This window comes from Sus scrofa, chromosome 10 (genome assembly GCF_000003025.6).
Source record: "Sus scrofa isolate TJ Tabasco breed Duroc chromosome 10, Sscrofa11.1, whole genome shotgun sequence".
Lineage (NCBI taxonomy): Eukaryota > Metazoa > Chordata > Mammalia > Artiodactyla > Suidae > Sus > Sus scrofa.
Window position 1 is genome coordinate 44989627 of NC_010452.4, and position 27715 is coordinate 45017341.

Genomic DNA, 27715 nt, shown 5'->3' on the forward strand with positions numbered 1-27715 from the left:
GCGGGCCGGGAGCCGAGCAGGGCCAGGATGGACGGCCAGGATGGACGGCCAGGATGGACGGCCAGGATGGACGGCCAGGATGGACGGCCAGGATGGACGGCCAGGATGGACGGCCAGGATGGACGGCCAGGATGGACGGCCAGGATGGACGAGGACGTGCTGACTACGCTGAAGATCCTCACCATCGGCGAGAGTGGCGCGGGCAAGCCCAGGTGAGGCGGGTCTGCGGCCGTGGCGAGGGCGGCGGGGCTCTTTCTGCTTGGGTCGCCGCTGGCTGCTGGGCCGCGACGGGAACGGTAAACGGCGGCGGCCGGCCGTTGGTCGGGCTGAGCGGCCCGGCCTCGCGCCTGGGGCCCTGCTCCCCGCACCCTCGCGCCCGCCAGGTCCGCGGCCTCCGCCAGGCTGGCTTCTGGGTCGCTTCCCCTCCTGTGCACCCAGAGGAAAGCAGTTCCGACGGCGCCACTCGGCCGGCGGGTGTGGGTCCGCGTCCGGCAAAGTCAGAGGCCTCGCTGGGCCCGTCCGGGCTCAGGCTGCCTGTCACCCCGCGAGTGGAGAGTTGTCACTAAACCACGGTGGGGTTTCTGTCGGGCTTTCTCCGAATACGTAGTCTTTTCCACAGGAAGTTTCGCGACTCCCTAGGTCACACTCCTGGGCTTTTCCGGTGCAGGATGGTTTTTGTTTTTGTTTTAATGAATCATCTGTGAAAGAACTCATCGGTCTTCCGCCTACTTGAATAATTCACTTAGGCTAAGATGCTAGGGTGTAAGCTGTGGGCCACTGGTGAAAATCGAATGTCTTTGTTACTTCTCATTCTGCCACGTCATATAGAGGTAGAACAACGCATGAGTAGTGTCTTTTCTTTTTCGACTCTTTCTTAGGGAAAATAATATTGACTCTAATTAGAGTTGAGTATAAGAGGCCCTGGGAGAGGTGGAGCCTGGTGGGTGTTGCAAGAGGGGTTGTGATTTCATCCAGGTCTTAAAATAGTTCTCCAGGTGAAGTTAAAATCTTTGCCATCTGATTAGGAGTAAGGTGTATTCTAGGCGGCTTTGATTTGTAAATAATAGCCAAATTCCAGGAGGTTTATATAGATTTTATTTATCTGTATAAAATTTCCAAGCAATGTCATATTTTAGCTATACCTCCTGATAAATGTATTTTTCAAATCACTTAAGTCTTATTTTCTTAGATATTTGAGGATTTGAAATCTTTTTCTGTAATATGTTCTGAAACTTTACGTACTTTTAAAGGCTGACAATACATGTTCATGGTTTCCCTCATTTAATGTACACAGTATTGGAGGGAGGGATTTGTACATAACAAGGAATGAATTAATGAAACACCATGGGCTAACAAAATAGTATGATTTGTGTATATCTGTGTGTGTATTAAAGAGCTCAATAAAATAATGCTCATGATCTTGGTTTATTGTATTTGAGGGTTAAAAAGTTAGGTAATATATAAACATTGTCTTAATAGGAATTCCATGGCCTCGTGATCTTTTTTCTTCTTGAAGTGTGACCCTCACTTAGGTTAAGTCATGTGAAATTGCTGATTGTGAAGTTGAGAATGGTTGAATGTCATTTCATGTGGTTCAACCCAAAATATGGTTGGTTGGCACCTTTTCTAGGTGTATTGGATGCGTGAATGGGTGATCTAGTCGAAGTTTAACTGGAGGTACAGTGTTTACATAATTCATGGTCTCCCTCTAGAGTAAAATCTGTTAAGTGGATTCATTGGTTTTCATCGTTACTGCCCCTCAAACAAACTTAATTGGATCTAATCTCCAAACTTTTCCTAAAAACTTAGGGGTGAATTATTATTATGAACTGCTCACTGCAAAATTTCAACACCATCACCTCTTTCAATAAAAGGGTTGCATTTAGGGAGAAATTTGGCTTATTTTTCTAGCTAGATATATATTATTAGTAAATGTGATAAGCTGTGGAAAAACAACGTTAAACACTTACCTTTCTGGATAAGTTGAGAATAAATGACTTGAGAAGTCTTTGTTTTTTAAGGTGAGTTAATGCAAAAACGAAAACATTTGTTATGGATATAATCTTACAGGATTGATCTAACCTATTGTTTTTATTTCTTTATTGATCTAGAGTTAGTGAAAGTGAGGTATCTTTTGTGTTGTTGAAAAATCATTGCACAGCAAAGAATGTCTGAACTAATTCAAGTTAGTGGGTTATTTTTCAAGTAATGAGCATGTGTGAGAACAGCCAGGAGATCAGAATCATGAAACTTTGTGCTGCTACTTGTGTGACCTTGTGTGTAACACCGAATGCTGTACGCCTTCATTTCTTCATTTTAAAAGTGAGGTTGAAGTAGAAATCTCTCAGCCCCTATCTAGTGTTAAACAGGTAAGAGTCTTTGATTCTGTGGCTAGCTGAGAAAAGAAGTAGCAGGGTGTTTCAGAAACTCAAAAGGATTATAGAGACCTCTGTTACCTAAATTGCTGCCCACCCCCCCCCCGTGCCCCTTATATCCCCATCCTTTTTGGACAGTTTCATTTGTAAATTAAGAAATGAGGACTCGTCTTAATGACATTGATGAGTTATAAATCTGGTCTCCCCCAAGTAAAACGGTGGTAGTTACTGCCTCTATCTATTGCTCTGTCTGGCATGTTGTTGACTTCAGTAAGTGATAGTACCATTGTTATTTACATTAGTATTATGGTATTATTATTACTGCCACATTTTTGTAATAATATTTTCTCTGATGACCAAGTATAGACACATGCCTTTTCTATTCTGAAATCATAACTGAAATTTTTAGTGAAATCTTCACTTTTATTAAAGTTTAATGTTGGGGAGAGAAGAAAAATCTTTTTATCGTTGCGGAAACTGCAAAAACCATGGCAGCAGAAGGAGACAAATGGCACTCGGAGATGTGGAAAAGCAAGGTTTATTCAGCACCGGTGCGGGCTTAGAGGAGTCACCTCCAGAGTCTGAGCACCAGGTCTTTGTTCTCAGCAACCTTTATACATTACAGGGTCTTGTTTTTCCCATGTAAGCATCCTGGGATCTCCCCCCTTCTGGGAGCAGGCAGTGATCCTCCCTAAGAAACTGAGCAAGCAAGGTTATGGAAGCAGAACTGATAAGCAATGCTAGGAACACCATCAGCAGGACTGCTGGCTTGGACATAGGGTACATAGTTGCTACATTATTACAAGAAGGATGGTATGAAGGGAGCATAGCTCAAAAGGCTTTCAGCTGCTTTTTTAGCAGAGGGGGCAGCTGTTCCTTAGTTAAAACTCTTATTTCATTATGAGTAGCCTTTAAGATGTTTATTAGTGCTGTCACCTAATTTCATGTTGGAGGTAAGTAAAATTATACTCAAGAGGGTTCAGTGTTAAGTAGGAAAATCTGTAATTTGATTCTTCTGTTTTACTTTGCTTTTGTAGTGCCAGTTTTATGGTAAACAAAAAGCAAAACCAGGAAAGGGAGAGTTAATGCTTCAAATAGAATTAGTGACAGTGGGTTTGAAAGCTACCAAGACATCATTATGTTTTGCAGTATACCTTGTGGACAAAAAACAAACAAACAAACAAACAACAACCAAAACAAAAAAACCAAACAAACCCAAAACTTTAGCAGCAATAATTACAATCTGAGGAAGTCTTTTTTTATTTCTTTCCTGAAATTAGGATGTGTGATAACTGTTGCTTTGATTTTTATTAAGGCAGACAGGTCAATAGAACAGTCTCGTCCTACTTAGGAGGTAATGAGAAGGAAAATTGATTAGTTTTACAAACCCAGGGCTTTACTAAAAGCTTAGATTTTCTTTCTGAAGAGCTTTTAATAACTGATTCTTTTGCCTTATATTGAAATAATCCTGGGAAACAAAATCTTGGAATACTCTTATGGTCTCTTTTCCTTCCATTTCATGCCTTCCTTTCTAATTTCTTCACTGTTTCCTAGGCTTAGTCCTTCATTATCTCTTAACTGTAATCATTGCAGCTGTTCTCTTCATTTTCTTGCATTTCTTTGCTAGCATTAACTTTTCAAAATGCAGAGCAGTTCCTGCCCTTCCTTTCTTTGAAAGCTTATAGCTCCCTGTTACTGCTTGATTTCATAACCCTACCTGGCATTTGCCAGAGGATGCCTACTCTGGCCATCTGGTCACCTTTCTGCCTTCACTCTTTACCGAGTCTCTTCTTTCCACTTAGGTAACAGTCATACTACTTGTTTGAAGATGCTGGACTTCACACTTTTCTTTTTTCTTTTATTTTTTTGTTGTCTTTTTAGGGTCACATCTGTGGCATATGGAAGTTCCCAGGCTAGGAGTCGAGTTGGAGCTGTAGCTGCCAGCCTACATCACAGCCACAGCAATGTGGGATCCAAGCCACATCTGAAACCTACACCACAGCTCATGGCAATGCCCAATCTTTAACCCACTGAGCAAGGCTGATCGAACCTGAATCCTCATGGATGTTAGTAGGGTTTGTAAACCACTGAGCCACTACGGGGATGCAACACGCTTTTCTGTTTTGACTTGAATTCACAGTGGATTATGCATCAGAATTAAAAAAAAATTAATTTGTTGCATTCCAAGAGACTTGTTTTTCCCTTTTGTCCATGTCAGTCAAAGCATGGCATGTTTCTTAATGCCATTTTTTCAGGAGGACATACCAATACAGTTTTAATAAACCCACACAATTCTTTTCACCCTTGGGAAATTGAGCAGGGAGCATGGGAAGTACATTTTCTAAACTACTTTGCATTTGGGATGCTTTAATTGCCTTTCCCAAAATTAAATTCCTCTGTATATACCTGCACTGGGGCAGTATTTCTGGGAGCAAATTACATCAGCTATTCTTATCTGTTATCTAACTTGTGATAAAAATATAACAATTATGAACATTTACCAAATGATTGGAAAGAAAAACCAAATTCCTAATCTGTCTTTTTAACATCTCTTTTAGCCTGCTCTTGAGGTTCACAGATGATACTTTTGATCCGGAACTTGCAACAACAATAGGTGAGCCTGTGTTTAAAAATTCAGTAGAAATGCCAAGTATTTTTTTGCCTTTGAGCTGTTTTGTCTAACTCCCCCTACCCATCCTCTCACCACCCCATTGCTTCCATGTCTGTTGAAATCTTATTTGTCTTTCAAGTCTTAACTTTGGTGTCATTAAATTTCTGAAGTCTGGAGTTCCCCTTGTGAGTCAGTGGTTAACGAATCTGACTAGGAACCATGAGGTTGTGGGTTCCATCCCTGGCCTTGCTCAGTAGGCTAAGGATCTGGTGTTGCTGTTAGCTGTGGTGTAGGTCACAGACTTGGCTTGGACGACGAGTTGCTGTGGCCTGTGGTGTAGGCCAGCAGCTACCGCCTTGATTAGACCCGTAGCCTGGGAACCTCCATATGCTGCAGGTGCAGCCCTTGAAAAGACAAAAAAAAAAAATCTGAAGCCATTATAAAGCTACGCAAGCAAAAATAGCTTCCTTTTCTGTTGTCTCATAGTACTTTGTTAACTCTGCATACACATTGTGCTATGGATTGTATTTTATTTAGCAGCATACAGTTATTTGAATGTTTATTATGTGACAGGAACTGTCCTAAGAGGTGAGTTATAATGATCAATAATACAGACTTGGTCTCTATCTTGGACCAGCAGTATCACCGACAGTGGAGTGTATTGACTTTGCCTTTGTAGGATCAGTGAAGGATCTGGCATGTATTCTGAACTCAACATGTTTATTGATATTAGTTATTAAAGATTGTTAGAAGCGGTAATACCTAAATGCCATTTAAAAACATAGTTTAAATTGCCTGAAAGTGCTTTGGCATGCCAGCTTATTAGAATATATGAGAAGATAGAGCTAAATATTTGGATATCCCATGTTTAGAGAGCAGATGACAATATACAGATACATGAGACAGCTTGCAGTAGTAGAAGGAGCTGAGTCAGAGCAGGATGATAGTCTTGGCTCTGCCTTGAACATTGTCATCTTGAGCAAGTCTCTAACTCCATTGTCTTCATCTGTAAGTTAGGAATTTGGGTGAGAGAATACATTTTTCTTCCACCTCTAAAATTACATGGTCTGATGAGTGGAATGTAGTACAGCTGATTCTGGTATTATTATTATTAGGAAAAATAAAGTGTTTCTATTAACTGGCTTGACTTTTTTTCCCCTTTTTATTGTTAAATAATTTCATACTAAGAAAAATTGTAAAAATAGTTCAAAGAATCCCTGTGTATCTTACTTAAATCCCTTAAATGTTAATATTTGTGACATATGCTTTATCATTCTCTCCCTATGTACATATACATAGTATTCTTGCTTTTTTCATATTGCTTGAGAGAAAATTGCTGATGATATCTTCGATGTCTTTAACCTCTGAGTTCTTTAATGTGTATTTCCTAAATGAACGTGGATGCAGTTCTTCTGTATACAGACAGATTTCATCAGTTGTCCCACTGATGTCTTACTGATTCTGGCCCAGGATCACATATTGAATGAACTTGTCCTTCTTCTTTAGTCTCTTTTCATCTGAAGAGTTCTTCACACTTTCTTTGTCTTTCATGGCCTTGACATGTTTGATTGTTTGTTTGGAAATTTGCTTATTTACTGGCCTTGACGTTTTTGAAGAGCATAAACAGGTCCATTATTTTGCATTTGTCCAGTGTGTCCTCATAGTTAGATTCAGATTATGCCTTTTGGGCAGGGATTCCTCAGAAGTGCTTCTCAGAGCAGGGTGAGTATTGGTACCAGTGGGACTTTGGCTTCTAAGGTGACATACACCAAGCTTCTCCCTCCACTGCTAAGTGTCATCCTGTCATTCTAGCTGTGTTTGTGATGATGTTTCACATTCCATCCTTCCATTTCCATTTCTTATTTGGAATTCTGTAAGAAAGAGCTCTTCTCTGTTACTTTCTATTACTATGAACTCATGGTGCCTGTAATTGTTTAATAAACTAGATTGGGTGTTAACTTTTGTATGACATTAACATCTACAAATTTACTCTAATGTGCATAAAAGGGAATTTTTTTTTTTTTTTTGTCTTTTTAGGGCTGCACCCGTGGCATATAGAGTTCCCTAGCTAGGTGTCGAATCAGAGCTGTAGCCTCTGGCCTACGCCACAGCCGCAGCAACACCAGATCCGAGCCGCAGCTGTAGCCTACACCACAGCTCATGGCAATGCTGGATCCTTAACCCACTGAGTTAGGCCAGGGATCAAACCTGCGTCCTCATGGATCCTAGTCAGATGCATTTCCGTTGAGCCATGGTGGAATCATTTAAAACAGTAGTAATTCAAAAATCATTTAAGGGACTCATTTAAAACACTAGTAATTCAAAAATCTTTTTTTTAATTTTAATTTTTATTTATTTTTTGGTCTTTTTTGTCTTTTCTAGGGCCGCATCTGCGGCACATGGAGGTTCCCAGGCTAGGGGTCCAATTGGAGCTGTAGCCGCCAGCCTATGACACAGCCACAGCAACATGGGATCCAAGCCACATCTGTGACCTACGCCACAGCTCACAGGCAACACTGGATCCTTAACCCACTGAACAAGGCCAGGAATCAAACCCGAAACCTCATGGTTCCCAATCGGATTTGTTAACCACTGAGCCACGACAGGAACTCCCAGAAGTCTATTTTGATTTAGTCATAAATCTATATATTTGCTTCTTTAAAAAAATAATAAAACTTGATTTTGCTCAGGACATACCTGGTATTGGATAAGCAAGGAGTAGAAGAACAGTAACTGACAGAAAAATAAGCTTGACCAGCATTAAAATTTTACTAAGGGAATGGCCTTATATATAATATAAACTGTCTTCATTTGAAACCCAAATGTAGTTGAGGACTTGCAGAATGTCAGATCTTTTGTTGTCTTTATTCCTGAAAAGGCTTTGGCTTAAAAACAAATACTAAGATTGCAGCATACTGATGAGAATATACATAGTTTGTTCCCCCAGTGGGTCCTGGGTCTTGAAAAGTATCTTTTACATTTTGGCATCAGATAATTTTCTGCCCTAGGTTATAACCAATATACACATGAGTTTTTAAAAGAAAAATTATTAGCTCAATTCATAATGGCCTTATGAAAATCAGTGTTTTGTGTGGGAAATTAGCATTTTACCTCACAGAGTAGGTAAGGAAACACACCTTTATCTTTCAGTAATATAGTGAGACACTGAAGTTTTTGTCTTATATAAAATATTTATTTTTTGTCTTTTTCAGGCTGCATCTGCAGCATATGGAAGTTCCCAGGCTAGGGGTTGAACAGGAGCTACAGCTACAGGCCTATACCACAGCCACAGCCATATCCAAAACCATGCCAGATCCAAGCTGCGTCTATGACCTACACCACAGCTTGAGGCAACGCTGGCTCCTTAACACACTGAGCAAGCCCAGGGATCAAATCTGCTCCTCATGGATAATAGTCAGATTCTTTACAGCTGAGCCACAATGGTAACTCCCTAAAATGTTCTTTTAAGATAATTGTTGGATTTTGAATTTGAAGATGGTACTATATAAAGTTGGCATTTTCTTCTTTTGCTTTCTGACAGTTGGCTAATAACAGAGGGAAAAACTAAATTACAAACCCCATAATCCACTAACTGAGAAGGCAGCTAAAACCCCAAGCCTCAGAATAGGTAGAATGGCTGCCAGAAGCAGTGGAGACCAAGCAGGCCTCCCATGGGAAGAAGTGGAGAGGATGCCACAGCTGCAGAGCTTGGAGCCAGCAAGAGATGCTTTGTGAAACTGAGAGGCCCCCCCCCCTTTTTTTGTCTTTTTAGGGCCGCCCTCGAGGCATACTAGGTCCCCAAGCTAGGGGTCCAGTCGGAGCTACAGCTGCTGGCTTATGCCAGAGCCACAGCAACACCAGATCTGAGCCTCATCTGTGACCTACACCACAGCTCATGGTAACTCGGGATCCTTAGCCCACTGAGTGAGGCCAGGGATTGAACCCGCAACCTCACGGTTCCTAGTCGGATTCATTTCCGCTGTGCCACGACGGGAACACCCCCCCCCCCCCGCCGCTCCCCTGGCCCGTTTTTAAAAGCAAAGCAGGTTTCCTAAGCTAATGGCAGGAGTTCCCTGCATCTGGTTTGATCATAACAAGTTGGGGAAGTAAAGCCAAGCAAGGAGTTAACACAGACAAACATTTTTGCATTTGTCTGTCTCTGTGTCAGTGGAGAAGACACCTTTGCCTTTTAAAAACCTTAAGGCTGCCTATCCTTTGGCTGTTGAGAAGTGAAAAACTGAATGATTCTTCTCATGTAAAACCCTGAATCAAGACAAAATTTTGCTGGTGCAGAACTGGTAGCTTTCTGCATGAACCTCCTGCAGATACTCCTATCTAGGAATAGCTCTGCAATTTCAGCAGTTGACCTAGGCAAAGAGAATCTAGCTCAAGGCCATTACCACCATTCAAGAATTGAAAAGGAAGAAAGAAACAGAAGAAGAGAGAACAAGCGAAGAATACTCATCAGAAAAAAAAAATGGTGTAAAGAACATGAAAATAGGACTCTACATTTTGCCATGAATTTAAGACCCTTAGTGGAAATATTTAGCACTGAGAGCACTAAACAGTGATGTAAGAGGTTGGGGAAGAGACAGTATGACTACATGAGAAGACGCAGTGTAAGCTGAGTGGAAAGAAGAATAAATGAGAAAATGAAACCATCACTGAAATGAAGGGGAAATTGGAAGGATCACAAGGAATGGTAAAGACTGGAAAACACAATAAAGAGTTTAGAGCAAGAAAGTGATAGGGAAATCAGAAAAGGAATGACATATGTCTTTTTGAGTCTCAGAAGAAGAACCATAGTGAAATACAACCAATATTTAATGATATCATCCAAGGTAGCATTTCTGACATAAACATATAAGCACACACAAAATTGTAAGAATATTTTGACCAGATTTTTGTTGGTTACATGGGAATGTTGGGGGGAGGCATTAGGTTTCTCTTTTTGCTACAGCCAGGCCATAGGATGGTACTCAATCAGGTCTTTACCTGAGGTACTTAATCAGCTCCATAGATAAAATTGGTTGAAATTTAAGCATGATCATTAGATCCTTATAGAAAGTAGTTATACTAACTTTATATAGTCTGATTAAATAGGCTAAATTTACTTCATGGTTTTTGTTTTTTTAAATTTACCCTCTTTAGGTAAACTTTGAATAAAAAAAAGAGTGCTTTAACTAAAACTTTTCAAATAAAAAAATTAGAAAATTTAAAACTTGTTCTCTAATTTACAGACAGGCTCACATGTATTTCTTAATCTGTAAGACACAATGGTTAAAATATGTGAAGGTTTTGTTTTGTTTTTGTTTTTTGTCTTTTTGCCATTTCTTGGGCTGCTCTCACGGCACATAGAGGTTCCCAGGCTAGGGGTCGAATCGGAGCTGTAGCCGCTGGCCTACGCCAGAGCCAGAGCAACGCAGGATCCGAGCCACATCTGCGACCTACACCACAGCTCATGGCAACGCCAGATCCTTAACCCACAGAGCAAGGCCAGGGATTGAACCCGCATCCTCATGGTTCCTAGTTGGATTCGTTAACCACTGCGCCATGACAGGAACTCCATAAAGGTGTTTTTTTTTGTTTTTTTTTTTTTTTTTAATTTTCCCACTGTACAGCAAGGGGGTCAGGTTATCCTTAGATGTATACATTGCAGTTACAGTTTTTTTCCCCCACCCTTTCTTCTGTTGCGACATGAGTATCTAGACATAGTTCTCAATGCTATTCAGCAGGATCTCCTTGTAAATCTATTCTAGGTTGTGTCTGATAAGTCCAAGCTCCCGATCCCTCCCGCTCCCTCCCCCTCCCATCAGGCAACCACAAGTCTCTTCTCCAAGTCCATGTTTTTCTTTTCTGAGGAGATGTTCATTTGTGCTGGATATTAGATTCCAGTTATAAGTGATATCATATGATATTTGTCTTTGTCTTTCTGGCTCATTTCACTCAGGATGAGATTTTCTAGTTCCATCCATGTTGCTGCAAATGGCATTATGTCATCCTTTTTTATGGCTGAGTAGTATTCCCTTGTGTATATATACCACATCTTCCTAATCCAATCATCCGTCGATGGACATTTGGGTTGTTTCCATGTCCTGGCTGTTGTGAATAGTGCTGCAATGAACATGTGGGTGCATGTGTCTCTTTTAAGTAGAGCTTTGTCCGGATAGATGCCCAAGAGTGGGATTGCAGGGTCATATGGAAGTTCTATGTATAGATTTCTAAGGTATCTCCAAACTGTTCTCCATAGTGGCTGTACCAGTTTACATTCCCACCAGCAGTGCAGGAGGGTTCCCTTTTCTCCACAGCCCCTCCAGCACTTGTTATTTGTGGATTTATTAATGATGGCCATTCTGACTGGTGTGAGGTGGTATCTCATGGTAGTTTTGATTTGCATTTCTCTTATAATCAGCGATGTTGAGCATTTTCTCATGTGTTTGTTGGCCATCTGTATATCTTCTTTGGAGAAATGTCTATTCAGGTCTTTTGCCCATTTTTCCATTGATTGATTGGTTTTTTTGCTGTTGGGTTGTATAAGTTGCTTATATATTCTAGAGATTAAGCCCTTGTCAGTTGCATCATTTGAAACTATTTTCTCCCATTCTGTAAGTTGTCTTTTTGTTTTCTTTTGGGTTTCCTTTGCTGTGCAAAAGCTTTTCAGTTTGATGAGGTCCCATGGGTTTATTTTTGCTCTAATTTCTATTGCTTTGGGAGACTGACCTGAGAAAATGTTCATGATGTTGATGTCAGAGAGTGTTTTGCCTATGTTCTCTTCTAGGAGTTTGATGGTGTCCTGTCGTATATTTAAGTCTTTCAGCCATTTGGAGTTTATTTTTGTGCCTGGTGTGAGGGTGTGTTCTAGTTTCATTGCTTTGCATGCAGCTGTCCAGGTTTCCCAGCAATGCTTGCTGAATAGACTTTCCATAAAGGTGTTTTTTGAGGGTTGATACATTTCAACTAAAGTTAGACAAATTTTGGTTATTGGTTGACTGAGATCATTGAGCCTTACCACTCCTTTGGTAAGTTTTTAAAAATACCCATGGCTGTGTTTGGCTTCAGAGGACAGATATCAAATCTCTTTCATCCACAAGTTACCTTATAGTTTGGGCTTCCTTAACAAAAAGATAATTTAATTAAAATGGAAGGTAGTTCATACATTTTGTTCAATGCCATTACATAAACATTTAAAAATATTTGGGAACTATTGTATGTAATTTCATTCTGTTAAACATTTTAAGTGGAATAGAGCAATAAAAATGGCTCTACATTTCTTTATTTAGAATAATGATAAATAATCATCATATGTAAATTGTTTCTTTTTTCTATTTTACTTAGAGGCTTTATTAGGAAAGATTGTGATTTTTTTTTCATAAGCCTTTTCAGCGTTGGCAAATGGCTGATAGACCTTTTTATACTGAAATGTCCTTGCCTTCCTAGATAAGTCTTCACTCATACTGTCTGGCATACTTCTGGATTCTGCTGACTTTTTAATAGAATTTTTATATCTATTTTTATACATAAGATGGTTTCTCCTTTTTTATGTTTTTTTAAAAAATAGGAATTTGGTATTGTAATTATACTGATTTATTAAATGAAGGGGCTTTCCACCTTTTAAATTGTCTTGGCTTGCTTAAATACTGTTGGAATTATCTGTTCTGCAAAGGTTACTTTTCCTCTGAATTAGTTTCACCCTGCTCTTTTCTTTATTATTTCAATCCTTCAAGTTTTCTAGTTTCTTAGGACAGTCTTAGCTGTGTAACCAGGAAAAAAAATCACTACTTATTTGTTAAGTTAATTGGAATACAGTATTCTTTTAATTGGTTGACTGAGATCATTGAGCCTTACCTGTTTTGTGTTCCTCTTTCCTTTCTAAACTTGTACATTTTTGTTGTCTGTCCTTTCCTTAAGTAATATATCTGTTTTATTATTTGAGGAGTTGATTTATTTCTTCCCTCTTTCTCCTTCCTACTTTTATTTTGGTTTATTTTGTTAATTTCTTAAGATGAGTACTAAGTTATCTTCTTGGAGTTCTCTTGTGGCACAGTGGATTAAGGATCTAGCATGCAGTTTGGGTCACTACTGTGGCATGGTTTGGTCCCTGGCCTGGGAACTTCCATATGCTATGGGCATGGCAAAAAAAAAAAAAAAAAAAAAAAAAAAAAAAGTTATTTTCTTCTTAATCTTTATTCTTTTTTTTTTTTTTTTTTTTTTGATCTTTTTAGGGCCACACTTGAATTCGTGGCATGTGGAGCTTCCCAGGTGTGGTCAAATCAGAGCTGTAGCCTCTGGCCTACACCACAGCCACAGCAACCCCGGTCTGAGCTGTGTCTCTGACCTCCACCACAGCTCACCTCACGGCAACACTGGATCTTTAACCTGCTGAGCAAGGACAGGAATTGAAGCTGCGTCCTCATGGATACTAGTCAGATTTATTTCCACTGAGCCATGACAGGAACTCCTTAATCTTTATTCTTTAATAAAGATGCCCTTTAAGAGCAAGTTTTATTGCATCTCATAGGTTTCAATAGGCTGTTTTTCAGTGCTTTCTACATAGTTTATTTTTTGTTTTTTGTTTTTTTCTTTTTAGGGATGAATTTATGGCATATGGAGGTTCCCAGGCTAGGGATCGAATCCGAGCTACAGCTTCCAGCCGACACCATAGCTACAAGCAGTTCAGGATCCGAGCTGCATCTGTGATCTACACCATAGCTCATAGCAACACCAGGTCTTGAACCTACTGAGCAAGGCCAGGGATTGAACCTGAAACCTCATGGTTCCTACCTAGTTGGATTTGTTTCTGCTGCGCCACAGTGGGAACTCCTCCACTTTCTACATAGTTCGAACAGCTTACATTCCCACCAGTAGTGCGAGAGGGGTCCCTTTTCTCTGCACCCTCTCCAGCATTTATTACTTGTAGACTTTTTGATGATGGCCATTCTGATATGGTGATACCTTATTGTAGTTTTGTGCTTTTCTAATAATTAGTGATATGGAACATCTTTTCATGTGGCTTTTGCCTATGTGTATGTCTTCTTTGAAGAAATATATATTTAGATCTTCCGCCCATTTTTTGATTGAGTGTTTTTTTGATATTGAACTATATGAGCTGTTGTATGTTTTGGAAATTAATCCCTTGTCAGCTGCATTGTTCGCAAATGTTTCTCCTATTCTGTAGGTTGTCTTTTGTTTTGTTTATGGTTTCTTTTGCTATGTAGAAAACTTTAAAGCTTAATTAGGTTCATTTGTTTATTTTTGTTTCCATTACTCTAGGAGATGAATCCAGAAAAATATTGCTGTGATTTATGTCATGTCCTGCCTATGTTTAACTCAAGGAGTTTTATAGTATCTAGTCTAGTATTTAGGTCTTTAATGCATTTTGAATTTAGTTTTGTGTATGGTGTTAGAGAGTGTTCTGATTTCATTCTTTTACATGTAGCTGTCCAGTTTTCCTAACACCACTTCTTGAAGAGACTGTCTTTTCTCAGTTGTATATTCTTGCCTCCCTTTGCACAGATTAATTGACTATAGGTGCGTGGATTTATCTCAACTTTCTATCTTGTTCCACTGATCTGTCTATATTTCTGTTTTTATGCCAATACCATATTGTTTGGAATCAACAAATATTTTGAATGAAGAACTAATTTTAAAAGCCCATGACAGGTTTACAAAATCAATCTTGGACCTGGCAGCGAAGCAAATCTTATATTTAAAAGAAGCAGAGGGAGTTCCCGTCGTGGCTCAGTGGTTAACAAATCCGACTAGGAACCATGAGGTTGCAGGTTCGATCCCTGGCCTTGCTCAGTTGGTTAGGGATCTGGTGTTGCTGTGAGCTGTGGTGTAGGTTGCAGATGCAGCTCGGATCCCCGAGTTGCTGTGGCTGTTGTGTAGGCCGGTGGCTACAGCTCCGACTGGATCCCTAGCCTGGGAACATCCATATGCCACAGGAGTGGCCCAAGAAATGGCAAAGAGACAAAAAAATTAAAAAATAAAATAAAAAATAAAAAGTAAAAGAAGCAGAGGCATTCCCATTGTGGCTCAGTGGTTAGCAAACCCAACTAGGCTCCATGAGAATGCAGGTTCGATCCCCAGCCTCACTCAGTGGGTTGAAGATCTGGCATGGTTGTGGCTGAGGCTATGGCTGGCAGCTACAGCTTCAATTCAACCCCCAGCCTGGGAACCTCCATGTGCCAGGAATGCAGCCCTAAAAATGAAAAAGAAAAAGAAAAGAAAAGAAGACATTTTGCAATACTATGTTCTCTGGTAATTTATTCTTTCAGAAAATATTTTTGATCTGTTTTGTTCCTGGCACATGAGTCGATAGTATTTTTTTTTACAAGTTATGACGTGGTAAAATTGGATTTTTTGGTGTAGAGTTTTTAAAATTTTCACATGTGTATTATAACAGATGTCCATGGTCATGTAATCACTACCACAGTCAGTTGCCAAACAGTTCCATCATCCCGAAGAGCTTCCCTACTGCCCTCCCTTTCCAGTCACACTTCTTCCGTCTCTAATCCCTGGCAGTCACTGGTCAGTCTTTATTACCATGGCTTGTCTTTTGAGAATGTCACATAGATGCAGTAGAGTATGCAACCTTTTCTCAGGCTGAGTTTTTTATTTCTCTAGAGTAATAACTAGTAATGGGAGTGCTGGATCACGTGGTAGATGCATGTTTAACTTTGGAAAACAGTTTGTCTGGTTTGTATAATATGGTGTGTCATTTTACATTCCCACTAGTTGCATATGAAAATTCCTGCTCTTCCACAGCCTCATCTATTATACTTAAGTATGGTCAGGCTATTAAATTATAATCATCCTAAAAGGTGTATGTTGGTGATCTCATTGCAGTTTAATTTACATTCTCTAATGACTCATGATGTTTAGCATCTTTTAAAATTCTTGTTTACTATCTGTATGTGTATATTTTGTATGTGTGTGTGAAGTGTCCAAGCGTTGTTCCTTTTTTAGTTGTTCAGCTTTAGGTTCTTTATATGTTCTGCATAAAAGTCCCTTACTAGATGAAATGTGCTTGCAAATGTCTTTTTTTCTTAGTCTGTGGCTCCTCTTGTCATTCTCTTAATAGTTTATTTCTAATTAATGAAGTCCAGCTTATCAATTTTTTATGGATGACGATTTCAGTATTATAGTTTTTACTCAACAGATGGTTGCAATGATTTTCTCCTGTTTTCCTCTAGAGTTTTAGTTTTATATTTTACATTAGGTCTGTGATTCATTTTGAATTTTTTTGTTTTTTGTTTTTTTTAGGGCGCATCTGCGGCATATGGAGGTTCCGAGGCTGGGAGTCAAATTGGAGCTGTAGCCGCCGGCCTACCCCAGAGCCACAGCAATGCCAGATCTGAGCCGCTTCTGCCACCTACACCACAGCTCATTGCAACGCCAGATCCTTAACCCACTGAGGGAGGCCGGGGATTGAACCTGAGTCCTCATGGATGCTAGTTGGGTTCATTACCCACTGAGCCACTACGGGAACTCCCAAGACTGCCTTTTTTTACAGTGAGTAACTTTTGCATCTTTATGAAAATATCAGTTGTCCATGTATGCTGAATCTATTTCTGAGTTCTGCTCTACTCTATTTAGCTATTTGTCTTTAGGTCAGTACCTCACTATCTTGATTTCAGGAGCTTTATAAAAAAAGTCTGGAAGTCAAATATATTTTACCAATTTTTTAAAAAATAATTTTTGTTTTGTCTTTTCTTGAGCCGCTGCCACAGCCATAGCAATGCGGGATCTGATCCGAGTCTGCAACCTACACCACAGCTCATGGCAACCCCGGATCCTTAACCCACTGAGCAAGGCCAGGGATCGAACCTGAAACCTCATGGTTCCTAGTCGGATTCATTAACCACTGAGCCACGACAGGAACGCCACAGTTTACCAATTTTTTAGTTTTTAAGGTTTTTTTGGCTGTTCTAGTTTTTCTACATATCTCAGTGAATTATAGAATGAGTTTGTTAATTTAAAAATAAAAGCCTACTAGGGTTTTGATAAAGATTGCACTGAATCTGTGTAGATCAATTTTGGGAGAATTGACCTCAACGATATTGAGTTTTATGACCACTGAACAACTTTTATCTCTCTATTCATTTAATTCTTCTAAAATTTCTCTCAGAGTGGTATATACTTTCACATATTTTGTCAGATACAGCCCTAAGTATTTCATAGGTTTTTATTTAAGAGGGTATTAAAATTTTTTTAAGTTTCTCTTAAAACTGTTCATTACTGTTATATGCAAATACAAGTGGTTTTTAAAAGATGTTTATTTTGTGTCCCCCAACCTTGCTAAACTTGCTTATTTGTACTGTGAGCTTTTTTAATCTCATAGATCCCATTGGATTTCTGCATTCTTCCTGAGTGCCTTTTATTTCTTGGTTTTTGCCCTGGCTAAAGACTTCTAGTACAATGTTGAGTAGAAGTGATGAGAGCTGATATTCTTGTTTTGTTCCTGATATTAAGGGGAAAACATTCAGTCTTTTACCATTAAACATGATTTAGCTGTATGTTTTCTTTTTTTTTTTTTTTTTTTAGTTTCCCCAATACATTGTTGTTTTTTTTTTTCTACTGTACAGCATGGTAGCCCAGTTACACATACAAGTATACATTCTTTTTTCTCACATTATCATGCTTCATTATAAGTGACTAGACAAAGTTCCCAGTGCTATACAGCAGGAAGCTATATGTTTTCATAAATGCCCTTTTGCAAGTTACAGAAGTTTCCTTCTATTTGTAGATTGCTGCAAGGTTTTTTATTAGGAATGCACGTTGGATTTTGTTAAATGCATTTTCTGCGTTTGTTGAGATGATCATGTTTCTTTTTTAGTTTAATATAATAAAGTCCACATTGATTTTATTTTTTTTCAGTGTTAAATCAGTGTTTCATTTCTGTGATAACCTCCTTGGTTGTGATGTGTTATCCTTTTATGCATAGTTGGATTACTTATGATAAAAGTTTGTCTAGGATTTTCATCTGTGTTCATGAATGACATTAGTCTCTACTTTTCTTTAATCATATTGCCTTTGTCTGGTTTTGGTATCAGGTACTGTAGAACTCGTAGATTGACTGAGAAAGTATTCATTCCTCTTCAGTTTCCTGGGAGAAATTGTTGACTATTTAAAAGTTTAGTAGAATTCATTTTGGGCCTGGAGTTTTTTTCAATCACAGATTCAATTTCTTTCATAGATATGGGATTCTTTGGTTTCCTATTTATTTTTTATTTTAAGATATATATAATATAAAATTAACTGTTTTAACCAGATTTAAGTATATGATTCAGTGGCGCCAGGTATGTTCACATTGTTTCGCACCCATCACGACTATTAATTTCAAGAAACTTTGCATCAAATTTCAGGATTCAAACAGGAGTACCACCAGTTAAACAATAACCCCCCACTCCACATTTCCACTCAGTCCCTTTCTACCTTCTACCTGTAAATTTGCATATTCTAGATACTCCATGTTAGCAGAATCAAACAGTACTTGTCCTTTTGTGATTGGCTTATTTCAGTTAGCGTAACATGTTTATGGTTCATCCGTGTTGTAGAATATATCCTAATTTTATTCCATGTCATAGCTGAATGAATGTATTGGAATTTCATTACATTTTATGGCTGAAAATGTACCATTGTATGTATACCACATTTTGTTTGTCCATTTGTCTGTCCATGGACACTTCAGTTACTTTTCCTTTTGCCTTTTGTGACTAATACTGCTGTGAACATTGTTGTATAAGAATCCGTTGGAATTTCTGTCATCATTTGTTTCGAGTATATGCCTAAGAGTGGATTTGCAGGATTATGTGGTAATTGTATTTTAGCTTGAGGAAATGCTAAACTGTTGTTCACTGTGGCTACACCGTTTTATATTCCTATCAGCAATGCACTAGTATTCTAATTTCTTTATGTTTTGTCAACACTTGTTTTTTTCTTTAATAGTAGTTCTTTTAATGGGTATGAAATACTATTTCATTCTAGTTGTGATTTGTATTTCCCTAATGGATAATGATGTTGAGTATCTTTTCATGTGCTTATTGGCCATTTGTGTGTATTCTTGTTGGAGAAGTGTCTAGTCAAATAGTTTTCCCATTTAAGAATAAGGTTTTGTGTTGTTGAGTTATAGGAATTCTTTATATATTCTGGGTATTAATCCCTTCTTAGCACCTGGTTTGCATATATTTTCTCACATTTTGCAAGGCTTTTTTTTTTCACGCTCTTGCTGGTGTCCTTTGATGCACCTAAGTTTTTAATTAAAATATTTTTATTAAAGTATGGTTGATTTACAATGTTGTCTATTTCTGCTGTAAAGCAAAGTGACCCAGTCATACATATGTATGTGCCTTTTGTGACTAATGCGTGTGTATTCTTTTTCTCATATTATCTTCCATCATGTTCTACTCCAAGAGACTGGATATAGTTCCTGGTGCTGTACAGTAGGACCTCATTGCATATCTATTCTAAATGTAAGAGTTTGCATCTACTAACCCCAAACTCCCAGTCCATCCCATTCTCCATCCCACCCCCGCCCCAGGGCCCCGCTCCCTTGGTAACCACAAGTCTATTATCCATATCTGTGAGTCTGTTTCTGTTCTGTAGATAGGTTCATTTGGGCCATGTTTTAGATTCCACATATAATTGATATCATACAGCATTTGCCTTCCTCCTTCTGACTTACTTCACTTAGTATGAGAATCTCTAGTTGCATCTATGTTGCTGAAAATGGCATTAGTTTGTTCTTTTTTATGGCTACTGAATAGTATTCCATTGTGTATATGTACCACATCTTAATCCATTCTTCTGTCGATAGACATTTGGATCATTTCCATGTCTTAGCTATTATGACTAGTGCTGCTGTGAACATAGGGGTGCATGTATCTTTTTGAATTGTAGTTTTGTCCGGATGTTTGCTCAGGAGTGAGACTGCTGGATCATACAGTAGTTCTATATTTAGTTTTCTGAGGTACCTCCATACTGTTTTCCATAGTGGTTATACCAATTTCCATTCCCATCAACAATGTAGGAGGGTTCCCTTTCCTCCACACCCTCTCCAGCATTTGTTATTTGTAGAATTATTAATGATGGCCATTCTTACCAATGTGAGGTGGTACTTCATTGTTTTGATTTGCATTTGTCTGCTAATTAGTGATATCAGCATCTTTTTAAGTGCCTATTGGCCATCTGTATGTCTTTTTTAGGGAAATGTATATTTAGATCTTCTGTCCATTTTTGATTGGGTTTTTTGTTTTTTTGTTATTGAGTTATATGATTTGTTTGTATGTTTTGAAGATTAAGCCCTTGTTGGTTGCATCATTTGCAACTATTTTCTCTCATTCTGTAGAATGTCTATTCATTTTTTAAAAAATGGTTTCCTTTGCTGTGCAAAAGCTCGTAATTTTGATTAGATTTCATTTGTTTATTTTTGTTTTTATTTCTCTTGCCTTAAGAGACCTAATAAAACATTCATATGGTTTATGTCAGAGAACGTTTTTCCTGTGTTCTCTTCTAGGAGTTTTATGGACAAATAAAAAATACTTTTAGGAGTTCCCATCATGGCTCAGTGGTTAACGAATCTGACTAGGAACCATGAGGTTGCGGGGTCGTTCCCTGGCCTTGCTCGGTGGGTTGAGGGTCTGGCGTTGCGGTGAGCTGTGGTGTAGGTTGCAGACTCGGCTCGGATCCCGAGTTGCTGTGGCTCTGGCCTAGGATGTAGGCCAGCGGCTACAGCTCTGATTTGACCCCTAGCCTGGGAACCTCCACATGCTGAGGGAGCAGCCCAAGAAAATGGCAAAAAGACAAAAAAAAAAAAAAAAAAAAAACTTTAAAAAATAATACCCCTCAAAATTAAATATCTAGGAATAAACCTGATCAAGGAGGTGAAAGACTTATATGCTGAGAACTATAAAACAGTAATCAAGGAAATTAAAGAAGATTAAAAGAAATTTCATGGTCCTGGATTGGAAGAATTAATATCATGAGAATTGTCATACTTACCATAGCAATCTACAGATTTAATGTGATCCCTATCAAATTACCCATGAGATTTTTCACAAAACTAGAACAAATAATCCAAACATTTATATGGAACCATAAAAGACCAAGAATTGCCAAAGCAATCCTGAAGGACAGAAAGCAAGCAGGAGGTATAACTACCAGATTTCAGACAATATTAAAAAGTTAGAGTAATCAGGACAGTGTGGTACTGGTACAAAAACAGACATAAGGACCAATGGAACAGAATAGAAAGCCCAGAAGTAGACACCTATAGTCAATTAATCTTCAACAAAGAATATAAAATGGAAAAATGGGAAAAAGACAGTCTCTTCAGTAGTGCTGGGAAAACTGGACTGCTGCATGTAAATCAGTGGAACCAGAACACACCCTCACACCACGCACAAAAATAAACTCAAAATGGCTTAAAGACTTAACCAAAGACACTACAAAACTCCTAGTTTTTAATTTTGATAAAGTCCACTTTATTTTTTTTTCTTTTGTTAGCTGTTCTTTTGGTGTCATATCCAAAAAAATCATTGCCAAATCCCATGTCAGGAAAATTTTTTTTTCCTTTTTTTTTTTTTTTGCTTTTTGGACTCTACCCATGGCATATGGAAGTTCCCAGGCTAGGGGTTGAATCAGAGCTACAGCTGCCAGCCTACACCACAGCCACAGCAATGTGGGATCCAACCCATGTCTGTGACCTACACCACAGCTCACGTCAATGCCAGATCCACAACCCACTGAACTTGCAATCCTCATGGATACTAGTCAGATTAATTTCCTCTGCATCACAATGCGAACTCCATATTATGTGCTAATTTTTGTATATGATTTTTGTGTATGTCTGGCTTTGTTCTTTTATATGTGAGTGTTTAGTTTTCTGAGCACCATTTCTTAAAAAGATTTGTACTCTCCCTTTTGGACAGTCTTGGCTTTTTCCTTGAAAGTCACTGGCTATATATGTGAGGGTTTATTTCTGTGCTCTCTATTTATTCTGTTGGTTTTAAAATGTGTCCTTAATGCTGTAGCATTTATTTTAATTATTGTAGCTTTGTAGTTAGTTTTGAAGTATGAGTCCTCCAGCTATTTTGTCTTTCAGTATTGTTTTGCTGTTTAGTGCCTCTTGTAGTCCTGTATGAATTTGAGTGTCAGCTTTTCCATTCTGCAAAAAAAGCTGATGGAATTTTTATTGGATCGTGCTGTATCTGTAGATTGCTTTGGATAGTATTGTAATCTCAGCAATATTAAACTTTCCAACTCATATACACAGCTGATTGTCCCACTTATGTCTAATTTCTTTCAACAGTATTTTATAGTTTTCAGTGTTTAAATATTAAAGGATCTTGGTTAAATTTATACCCGAGTACTTTTTATTATTACTTCATTTTAAAAATATTTTATTCTTTTTGATGCTGTTGTAAATGGAGTGATTTTTTAAATTTCTTTTTGGGTTGTTCATTATTGGAGTAGAGAAAGAACTAATTTTTTACATGTTGATTTTATATCCTGCATCTTTGCTGAATTCACGTATTCTAATGGTATTTTGTATGTGTCTGGAATAGAATTGTTAGGGTTTTCTACATATAAGAAATGTTGTCTACATGTCCGTAAACATAGATAATTTTACTTCTTCCTTTGTAATATGAATGCCTTTTAGTTCCTTTTCTTTCCTGATTGCTCTGGCTAGAAATTCCAATAGTCTCGTGAGTAGACGTGGTGAGAGTGGGCATCCTTGTCTTGTTCTGATTCAAGGGAAAAGGCTTTCAGTTATTCACCAATGAGAATGATGTTAGTTACAGGTTTTTCTTATGTATTCACTTGTGTTTTCTTCTGCTTTGTCTATTCTGCTGTTAATCCCATCATGTGTATTTTTTTAAAAATCTCATACATCGTTATTTTCATCTCTAGATGTTTGATAACAGTTTGTTAAGTTTCGCTCATGTCTACTTAACTTTTTTAACATGTGGTATATGGTTATGATCTTTTTTTGTCTTTTTGTCCTTTTACTCCACACCTGTGGCATATGGAAGTTCCCAGGCTAGGGGTTGAATCGAAGCTACCAGCTGCCAGCTTAAACCACAGCCACAGCAATGCAGGATCCGAGCTGTGTCTGCAGCCTGCACCACAGCTCAAGGCAACGCCAGATCTTTAACCCACCGAGCGAGGCCAGGGATCGAACCTGTGTCCTCATGGATGCTAGTTGGGTTCGTTAACTGCTGAGCCTCGATGGTAGTCCTGGTTATGATCGTTTTTAAGAGTCTTCTTTGCTAGTTCTAAGTCAGTTTCACTTGATTGCTTTTTCTTCTTTTGATAAGGCAGGTGATTCCATTGATATGTTCTAGTTTCCCATTCACAGGCACAGATGATACTATGTTTGGTAAATTTTCATGTCTTCCTTACTGCTTTTTTCAAAGGCTTTATTGATTATACTACCTAGTTTTAACTAACTTAACCTTCATAAAATAGGCAGGTGTGCCTAAGAAAAGGTTTCACTATGAAGAATAGTCAATAAACTAAAAACAAAGGCATGTTACTGAAGCTCTTGAATACTGGGATAAAGATGCTAAGCAAAAACTGGAAAAACGTCTGGCAGATTTGAAAACAGTGATGATGTGGATAAAAATGTTAAATAGCATTTTGGTTATGAGAACACATGCAGCTTATGGAAAGCTGGCATCAACATGTAAATGATAAGAATATTTTTATAAACAATATTCCCAAGTTTATAATGGATTTTTCACTTTTTAACTATGATGTTAATATTTCACTGTCTGGAATATTAGATCTGAAAGCTACAGATAACACCCTCAGGAAGCATCAAGGTCAAGAGACAGGCAGCCTGAGAGGGCACCTTTTCTGGACACAAACCCCCTCAGTTCCTATGCATCTTCCCTTGGTTCCTCTCATGAATCTCGTGTGTAGACTCTGAGCTCTTTGGTGCTTTAGGGCATTTCTTCGTCAACCAGTAAGATGCTGATGTTACTCCAGTTCTGAGACTTGGCTAAAAAGTGTGAAATTCCCCTAATGGTGTATAACCACACATTCACATATTTTGACCAGTATTCTGCAATATTAGAAAACACTGTTTGAAATGTAATTGTTGCATCAACAGCAATGTTCATTGTTTCCTTATTGTTAATTCCTCATCCGCTGTGTTCCTTGTGGGTGACTCTTGCTATTGCTTCTGTGATTGTGGGAGTGATGGGGTGCATGGCATTCTGGAATGTCAATTTTTTTGTTGTTGTTTTGTTTTTTGTCCTTTTTAGGGCCACACCTGAGGCATATGGAGGTTCCCAGGTTAGGGGTCTGATTGGAGCTGTAGCCACTGACCTACACCACAGCTCACAGCGACGCCGGATCCTTAACCCACTGAGCGAGGCCAGGGATGGAACCTGCAACCTCATGGTTCCTAGTCAGATTCATTTCCACTGAGCCACAGCAGAAACTCCTGGAATGTCGATCTTGATTCTATATCCATGATTAATCTTGTCATTTGTGTAGGGTTTTCTGATGATTTTTCTGCGCACATTTCCTATGGCTTTGTTTCCAGTTCAAAGCCAAATAACCATTGAGGCATTGTATCTGCTAGGCTACCCCATGCTACAAAGTGCAGTTTCAACAATAACAGGGATGTGTATCTTACTGCAGCTAGAGAATACATCTTCAGAACATTTTCTTTATGATGATTTTTTTTCCATTATAGCTGGTTTACAGTGTTCTGTCAATTCTCTACTGTACAGCAAGGTGACCCAGTCACACATACACATATACATTCTTTTTTCTCACATTATCATGCTCCATCATAAGTGACTAGATATAGTTGCCAGTGTTATACAGCAGGACAGAACATTTTTTTAAGATTATGTTTTTGTTATGGTGTTTGGAGCTGCTCATGTCCTCATTTTTATTCCAGTATTCTTAACCTTTTTTTGAGTAACCTGGAGACAGTGACATACAAATTATGCATATGGCAGAGGCAGCCCTTAGACTGCTAAGATATATGTGCAGAAACAGAAAATTATAAGAGAGAAAGACAAGATTGAGAGAGGGGAGGAGAACACAAACATTCTGGAAACATCTAGTTTGAACCAGTGCCCTTTGTTTAGTTCCTGCACCAAGTCACAGCTGTTTCTCTCAGCCACATCTTCTCAAGTTTTGGGTTTTTTAAAGCCATATAAGTAAGATGTAAATAATTTCATATTTTTTATATAGATGTTGTGGCATATTTCTTTATCTAGACCTGGTGAATACAGGATTATTTAATATACATGATTTTTTGTTTGTTACACTGCAATGAAATTGTACACTTGGGTTTTCCTTGGATTGTATTATCAGCACTGTCCTTTAACTCATGGTTGCCCATCATTCTAGGCATGACTTTATCAACTCCTTTATTACCTTAGCCCAAAGCAGCAAACTATTTGTTTTTTAAATCTTTGGTTTACAGAAAGTCCACATACTGCACATTTTGAAATTCATTTTTATTACCTAATCTGTGTGTGTGATGGATCACCAGAAATCATCCAATAATTACTAATATATTTACATATTGGTGACAGGTGTTCTAGGAAGCATTTAGTATATGAGGGTGCTGTTCGTTTTAGTTGTGGCTGTTCTGAATTAATTGTGACAAGCTAATAAGATCTTTTGAAAGTTACTTTCCCAGCTTCTTGAGCTAATGTTTTCCCTCTGGCCAGGGGGATAGATTGCACATTAATTTTGATACTCTTTTAGGACATGCAGGCAGCTACTGTTCAGTTAAGCCTGATGGTATGTGTCAACTACTTTTCCTGGAAAGGAAGAGGTGGGGGCGGCTGCTATACTAGAACCTTCTGTGAGTTCTGGTGGAGCGTGTCTTCTCTTTACATAAATCAGTACATGCAAATTTTCTCTGCACTTTGAGCATTCCTCTTTGACTTGTGGAGATTCTTAGAGGGTTGGGCACAGATGTTTTTGTGTGTAAATTGTTTTTGCAGTTGTGCACTTTCAAGTGTTTATTGACAGGTTATATAAAACGAATGTTGTTTTTTAGTATAAAAACAAGCAAAAGAAAAGACAAGGGGAGTGAGTGAGCCTTTTATAATTTTATCAGTCCTCCAAGTTGCCCTCAGTCAGAATCTGACTTTGGGTGTTGGCTAGCTGTGGACAATGCTCTTTTAAATTGCTAGGAGGAGTTCTCTGACGGCCTAGCAGTTAAAAGATCCGGTGTTGTCACTGCAGTGGTACGTGTTGGATCCTTGGCCCAGGAATTTCCTCATGCCATAGGCACCACCAAAAAAAGAAAAAAAACTAAGGGAGCCCCTGGAAAATGGCCCCGAACCTTGTCCAGAGATCGTCTTCTCTATATTGGTGCAGTGAATCTAGCTCTTGGCTTTAATGTGCAGAGTCAGTCACCACCGTACACTGAATTTCCTTTTTTCCAATACGATTTTTATTTTTTCATCAAGTCCAGTTAGGTGAATGTTTGAATTCTACAAGCATTTGGTCTTCATTTTTCCTGACTGAATCCTAAGCTGCTAAACTTGAGTGCACTTTTTCTTTTATCTTCATACCCGTAACTCTTAAGAATCTAGGTGTGAATTTGGGCATTTGATAAAATGTTTTTGTCGTTGTTGTTTGTTCGTTTCCTGGTTTTCTTGGTAATTGCTTTTTTGGACCACAGTTCCTTCAATACTACCTTCTGTGTGTGTGTTTTCCTAGTGTACTCTTTCGATGCTCTCTAACTTCCTCTTCTGTATATATTTTAGTTATTTTCACAGTGGTTACCATGGGGATTACAGGTAACATTAGTAATTTTTTTTTTTTTTTTTTTTTTTTTTTTGCTCCTAGGGCTGCACCTACAGCATATGGAGGTTTCCCAGGCTAGGGCTTGAATTGGAGCTGCAGCCACCAGCCTACACCACAACCATAGCACCACAGCTCATGGCAGCGCCAGATCCCCAACCCATTGACCAAGGCCAGGGATTGAACCCACATCCTCATGGATCCCAGTCAGGTTCCTTAACCACTAAGCCATGGAGGAAACTCTGGTAATTGCTTTTAACAGTATGTTTTACTGCACTTCTTAACAAAATTTTCCTTTTTTCAAGGTGTTGACTTTAAGGTGAAAACAATTTCAGTGGATGGAAATAAGGCTAAACTTGCAATACAGGTAAGAATTTTTAAAATGTATTTTCTATAAATATTAAACTTGTACTTTGGGAAAAGCAGAAATTAGTATGTGTGGTGCTCTAGAAGTGAATGAACAATTTGTATTAAATAACTTGGCAGATTTATGTTGATTAAAGGATAAACAATAAATAGTCATAATTCAGTAATCAGGCAGAGACTTGTTTTACTTATATTTTTAAAATATATAATCTCTTCAGAATATTTGAAAACAGAGTATTAAAAAAACATCTGGGAGTTCCTGTCATGGCACAGCGGAAATGAATCCGACTAGGAACCATGAGGTTGAGGGTTCAGTCCCTGGCCTCAATCAGCGGGTTAAGGATCTGGCATTGCCATGAGCTGTGGTGTAGGTCGCAGACTCAGCTCAGATCCCATGTTGCTGTGGCTGTGGTGTAGGCCACTAGCTGTAGCTCCGATTAGACCCCTAACCTATGAACTTCCATATGCTGTGGGTGCGGCCCTGAAAGGCAAAAAATAAATAAGTAAATAGGAGAATAAACAGACCGATTGCCAAATGCAATGCCTCATCCTTGGATTCTGGACTGAAAAAAAA

At 38.6% G+C, this 27715-nt stretch overlaps 1 protein-coding gene across 1 annotated transcript; it reads left to right on the top strand.

Annotated features, from left to right (window-relative positions):
* Positions 1-27361, top strand: LOC102158400 (ras-related protein Rab-18-like). The gene is made up of 3 exons (XM_021064288.1): positions 1-212; positions 4934-4989; positions 27081-27361. Exons 1-3 carry the CDS (start codon positions 28-30, stop codon positions 27170-27172), a joined length of 333 nt encoding a protein of 110 aa, XP_020919947.1. The 5' UTR covers positions 1-27; the 3' UTR covers positions 27173-27361.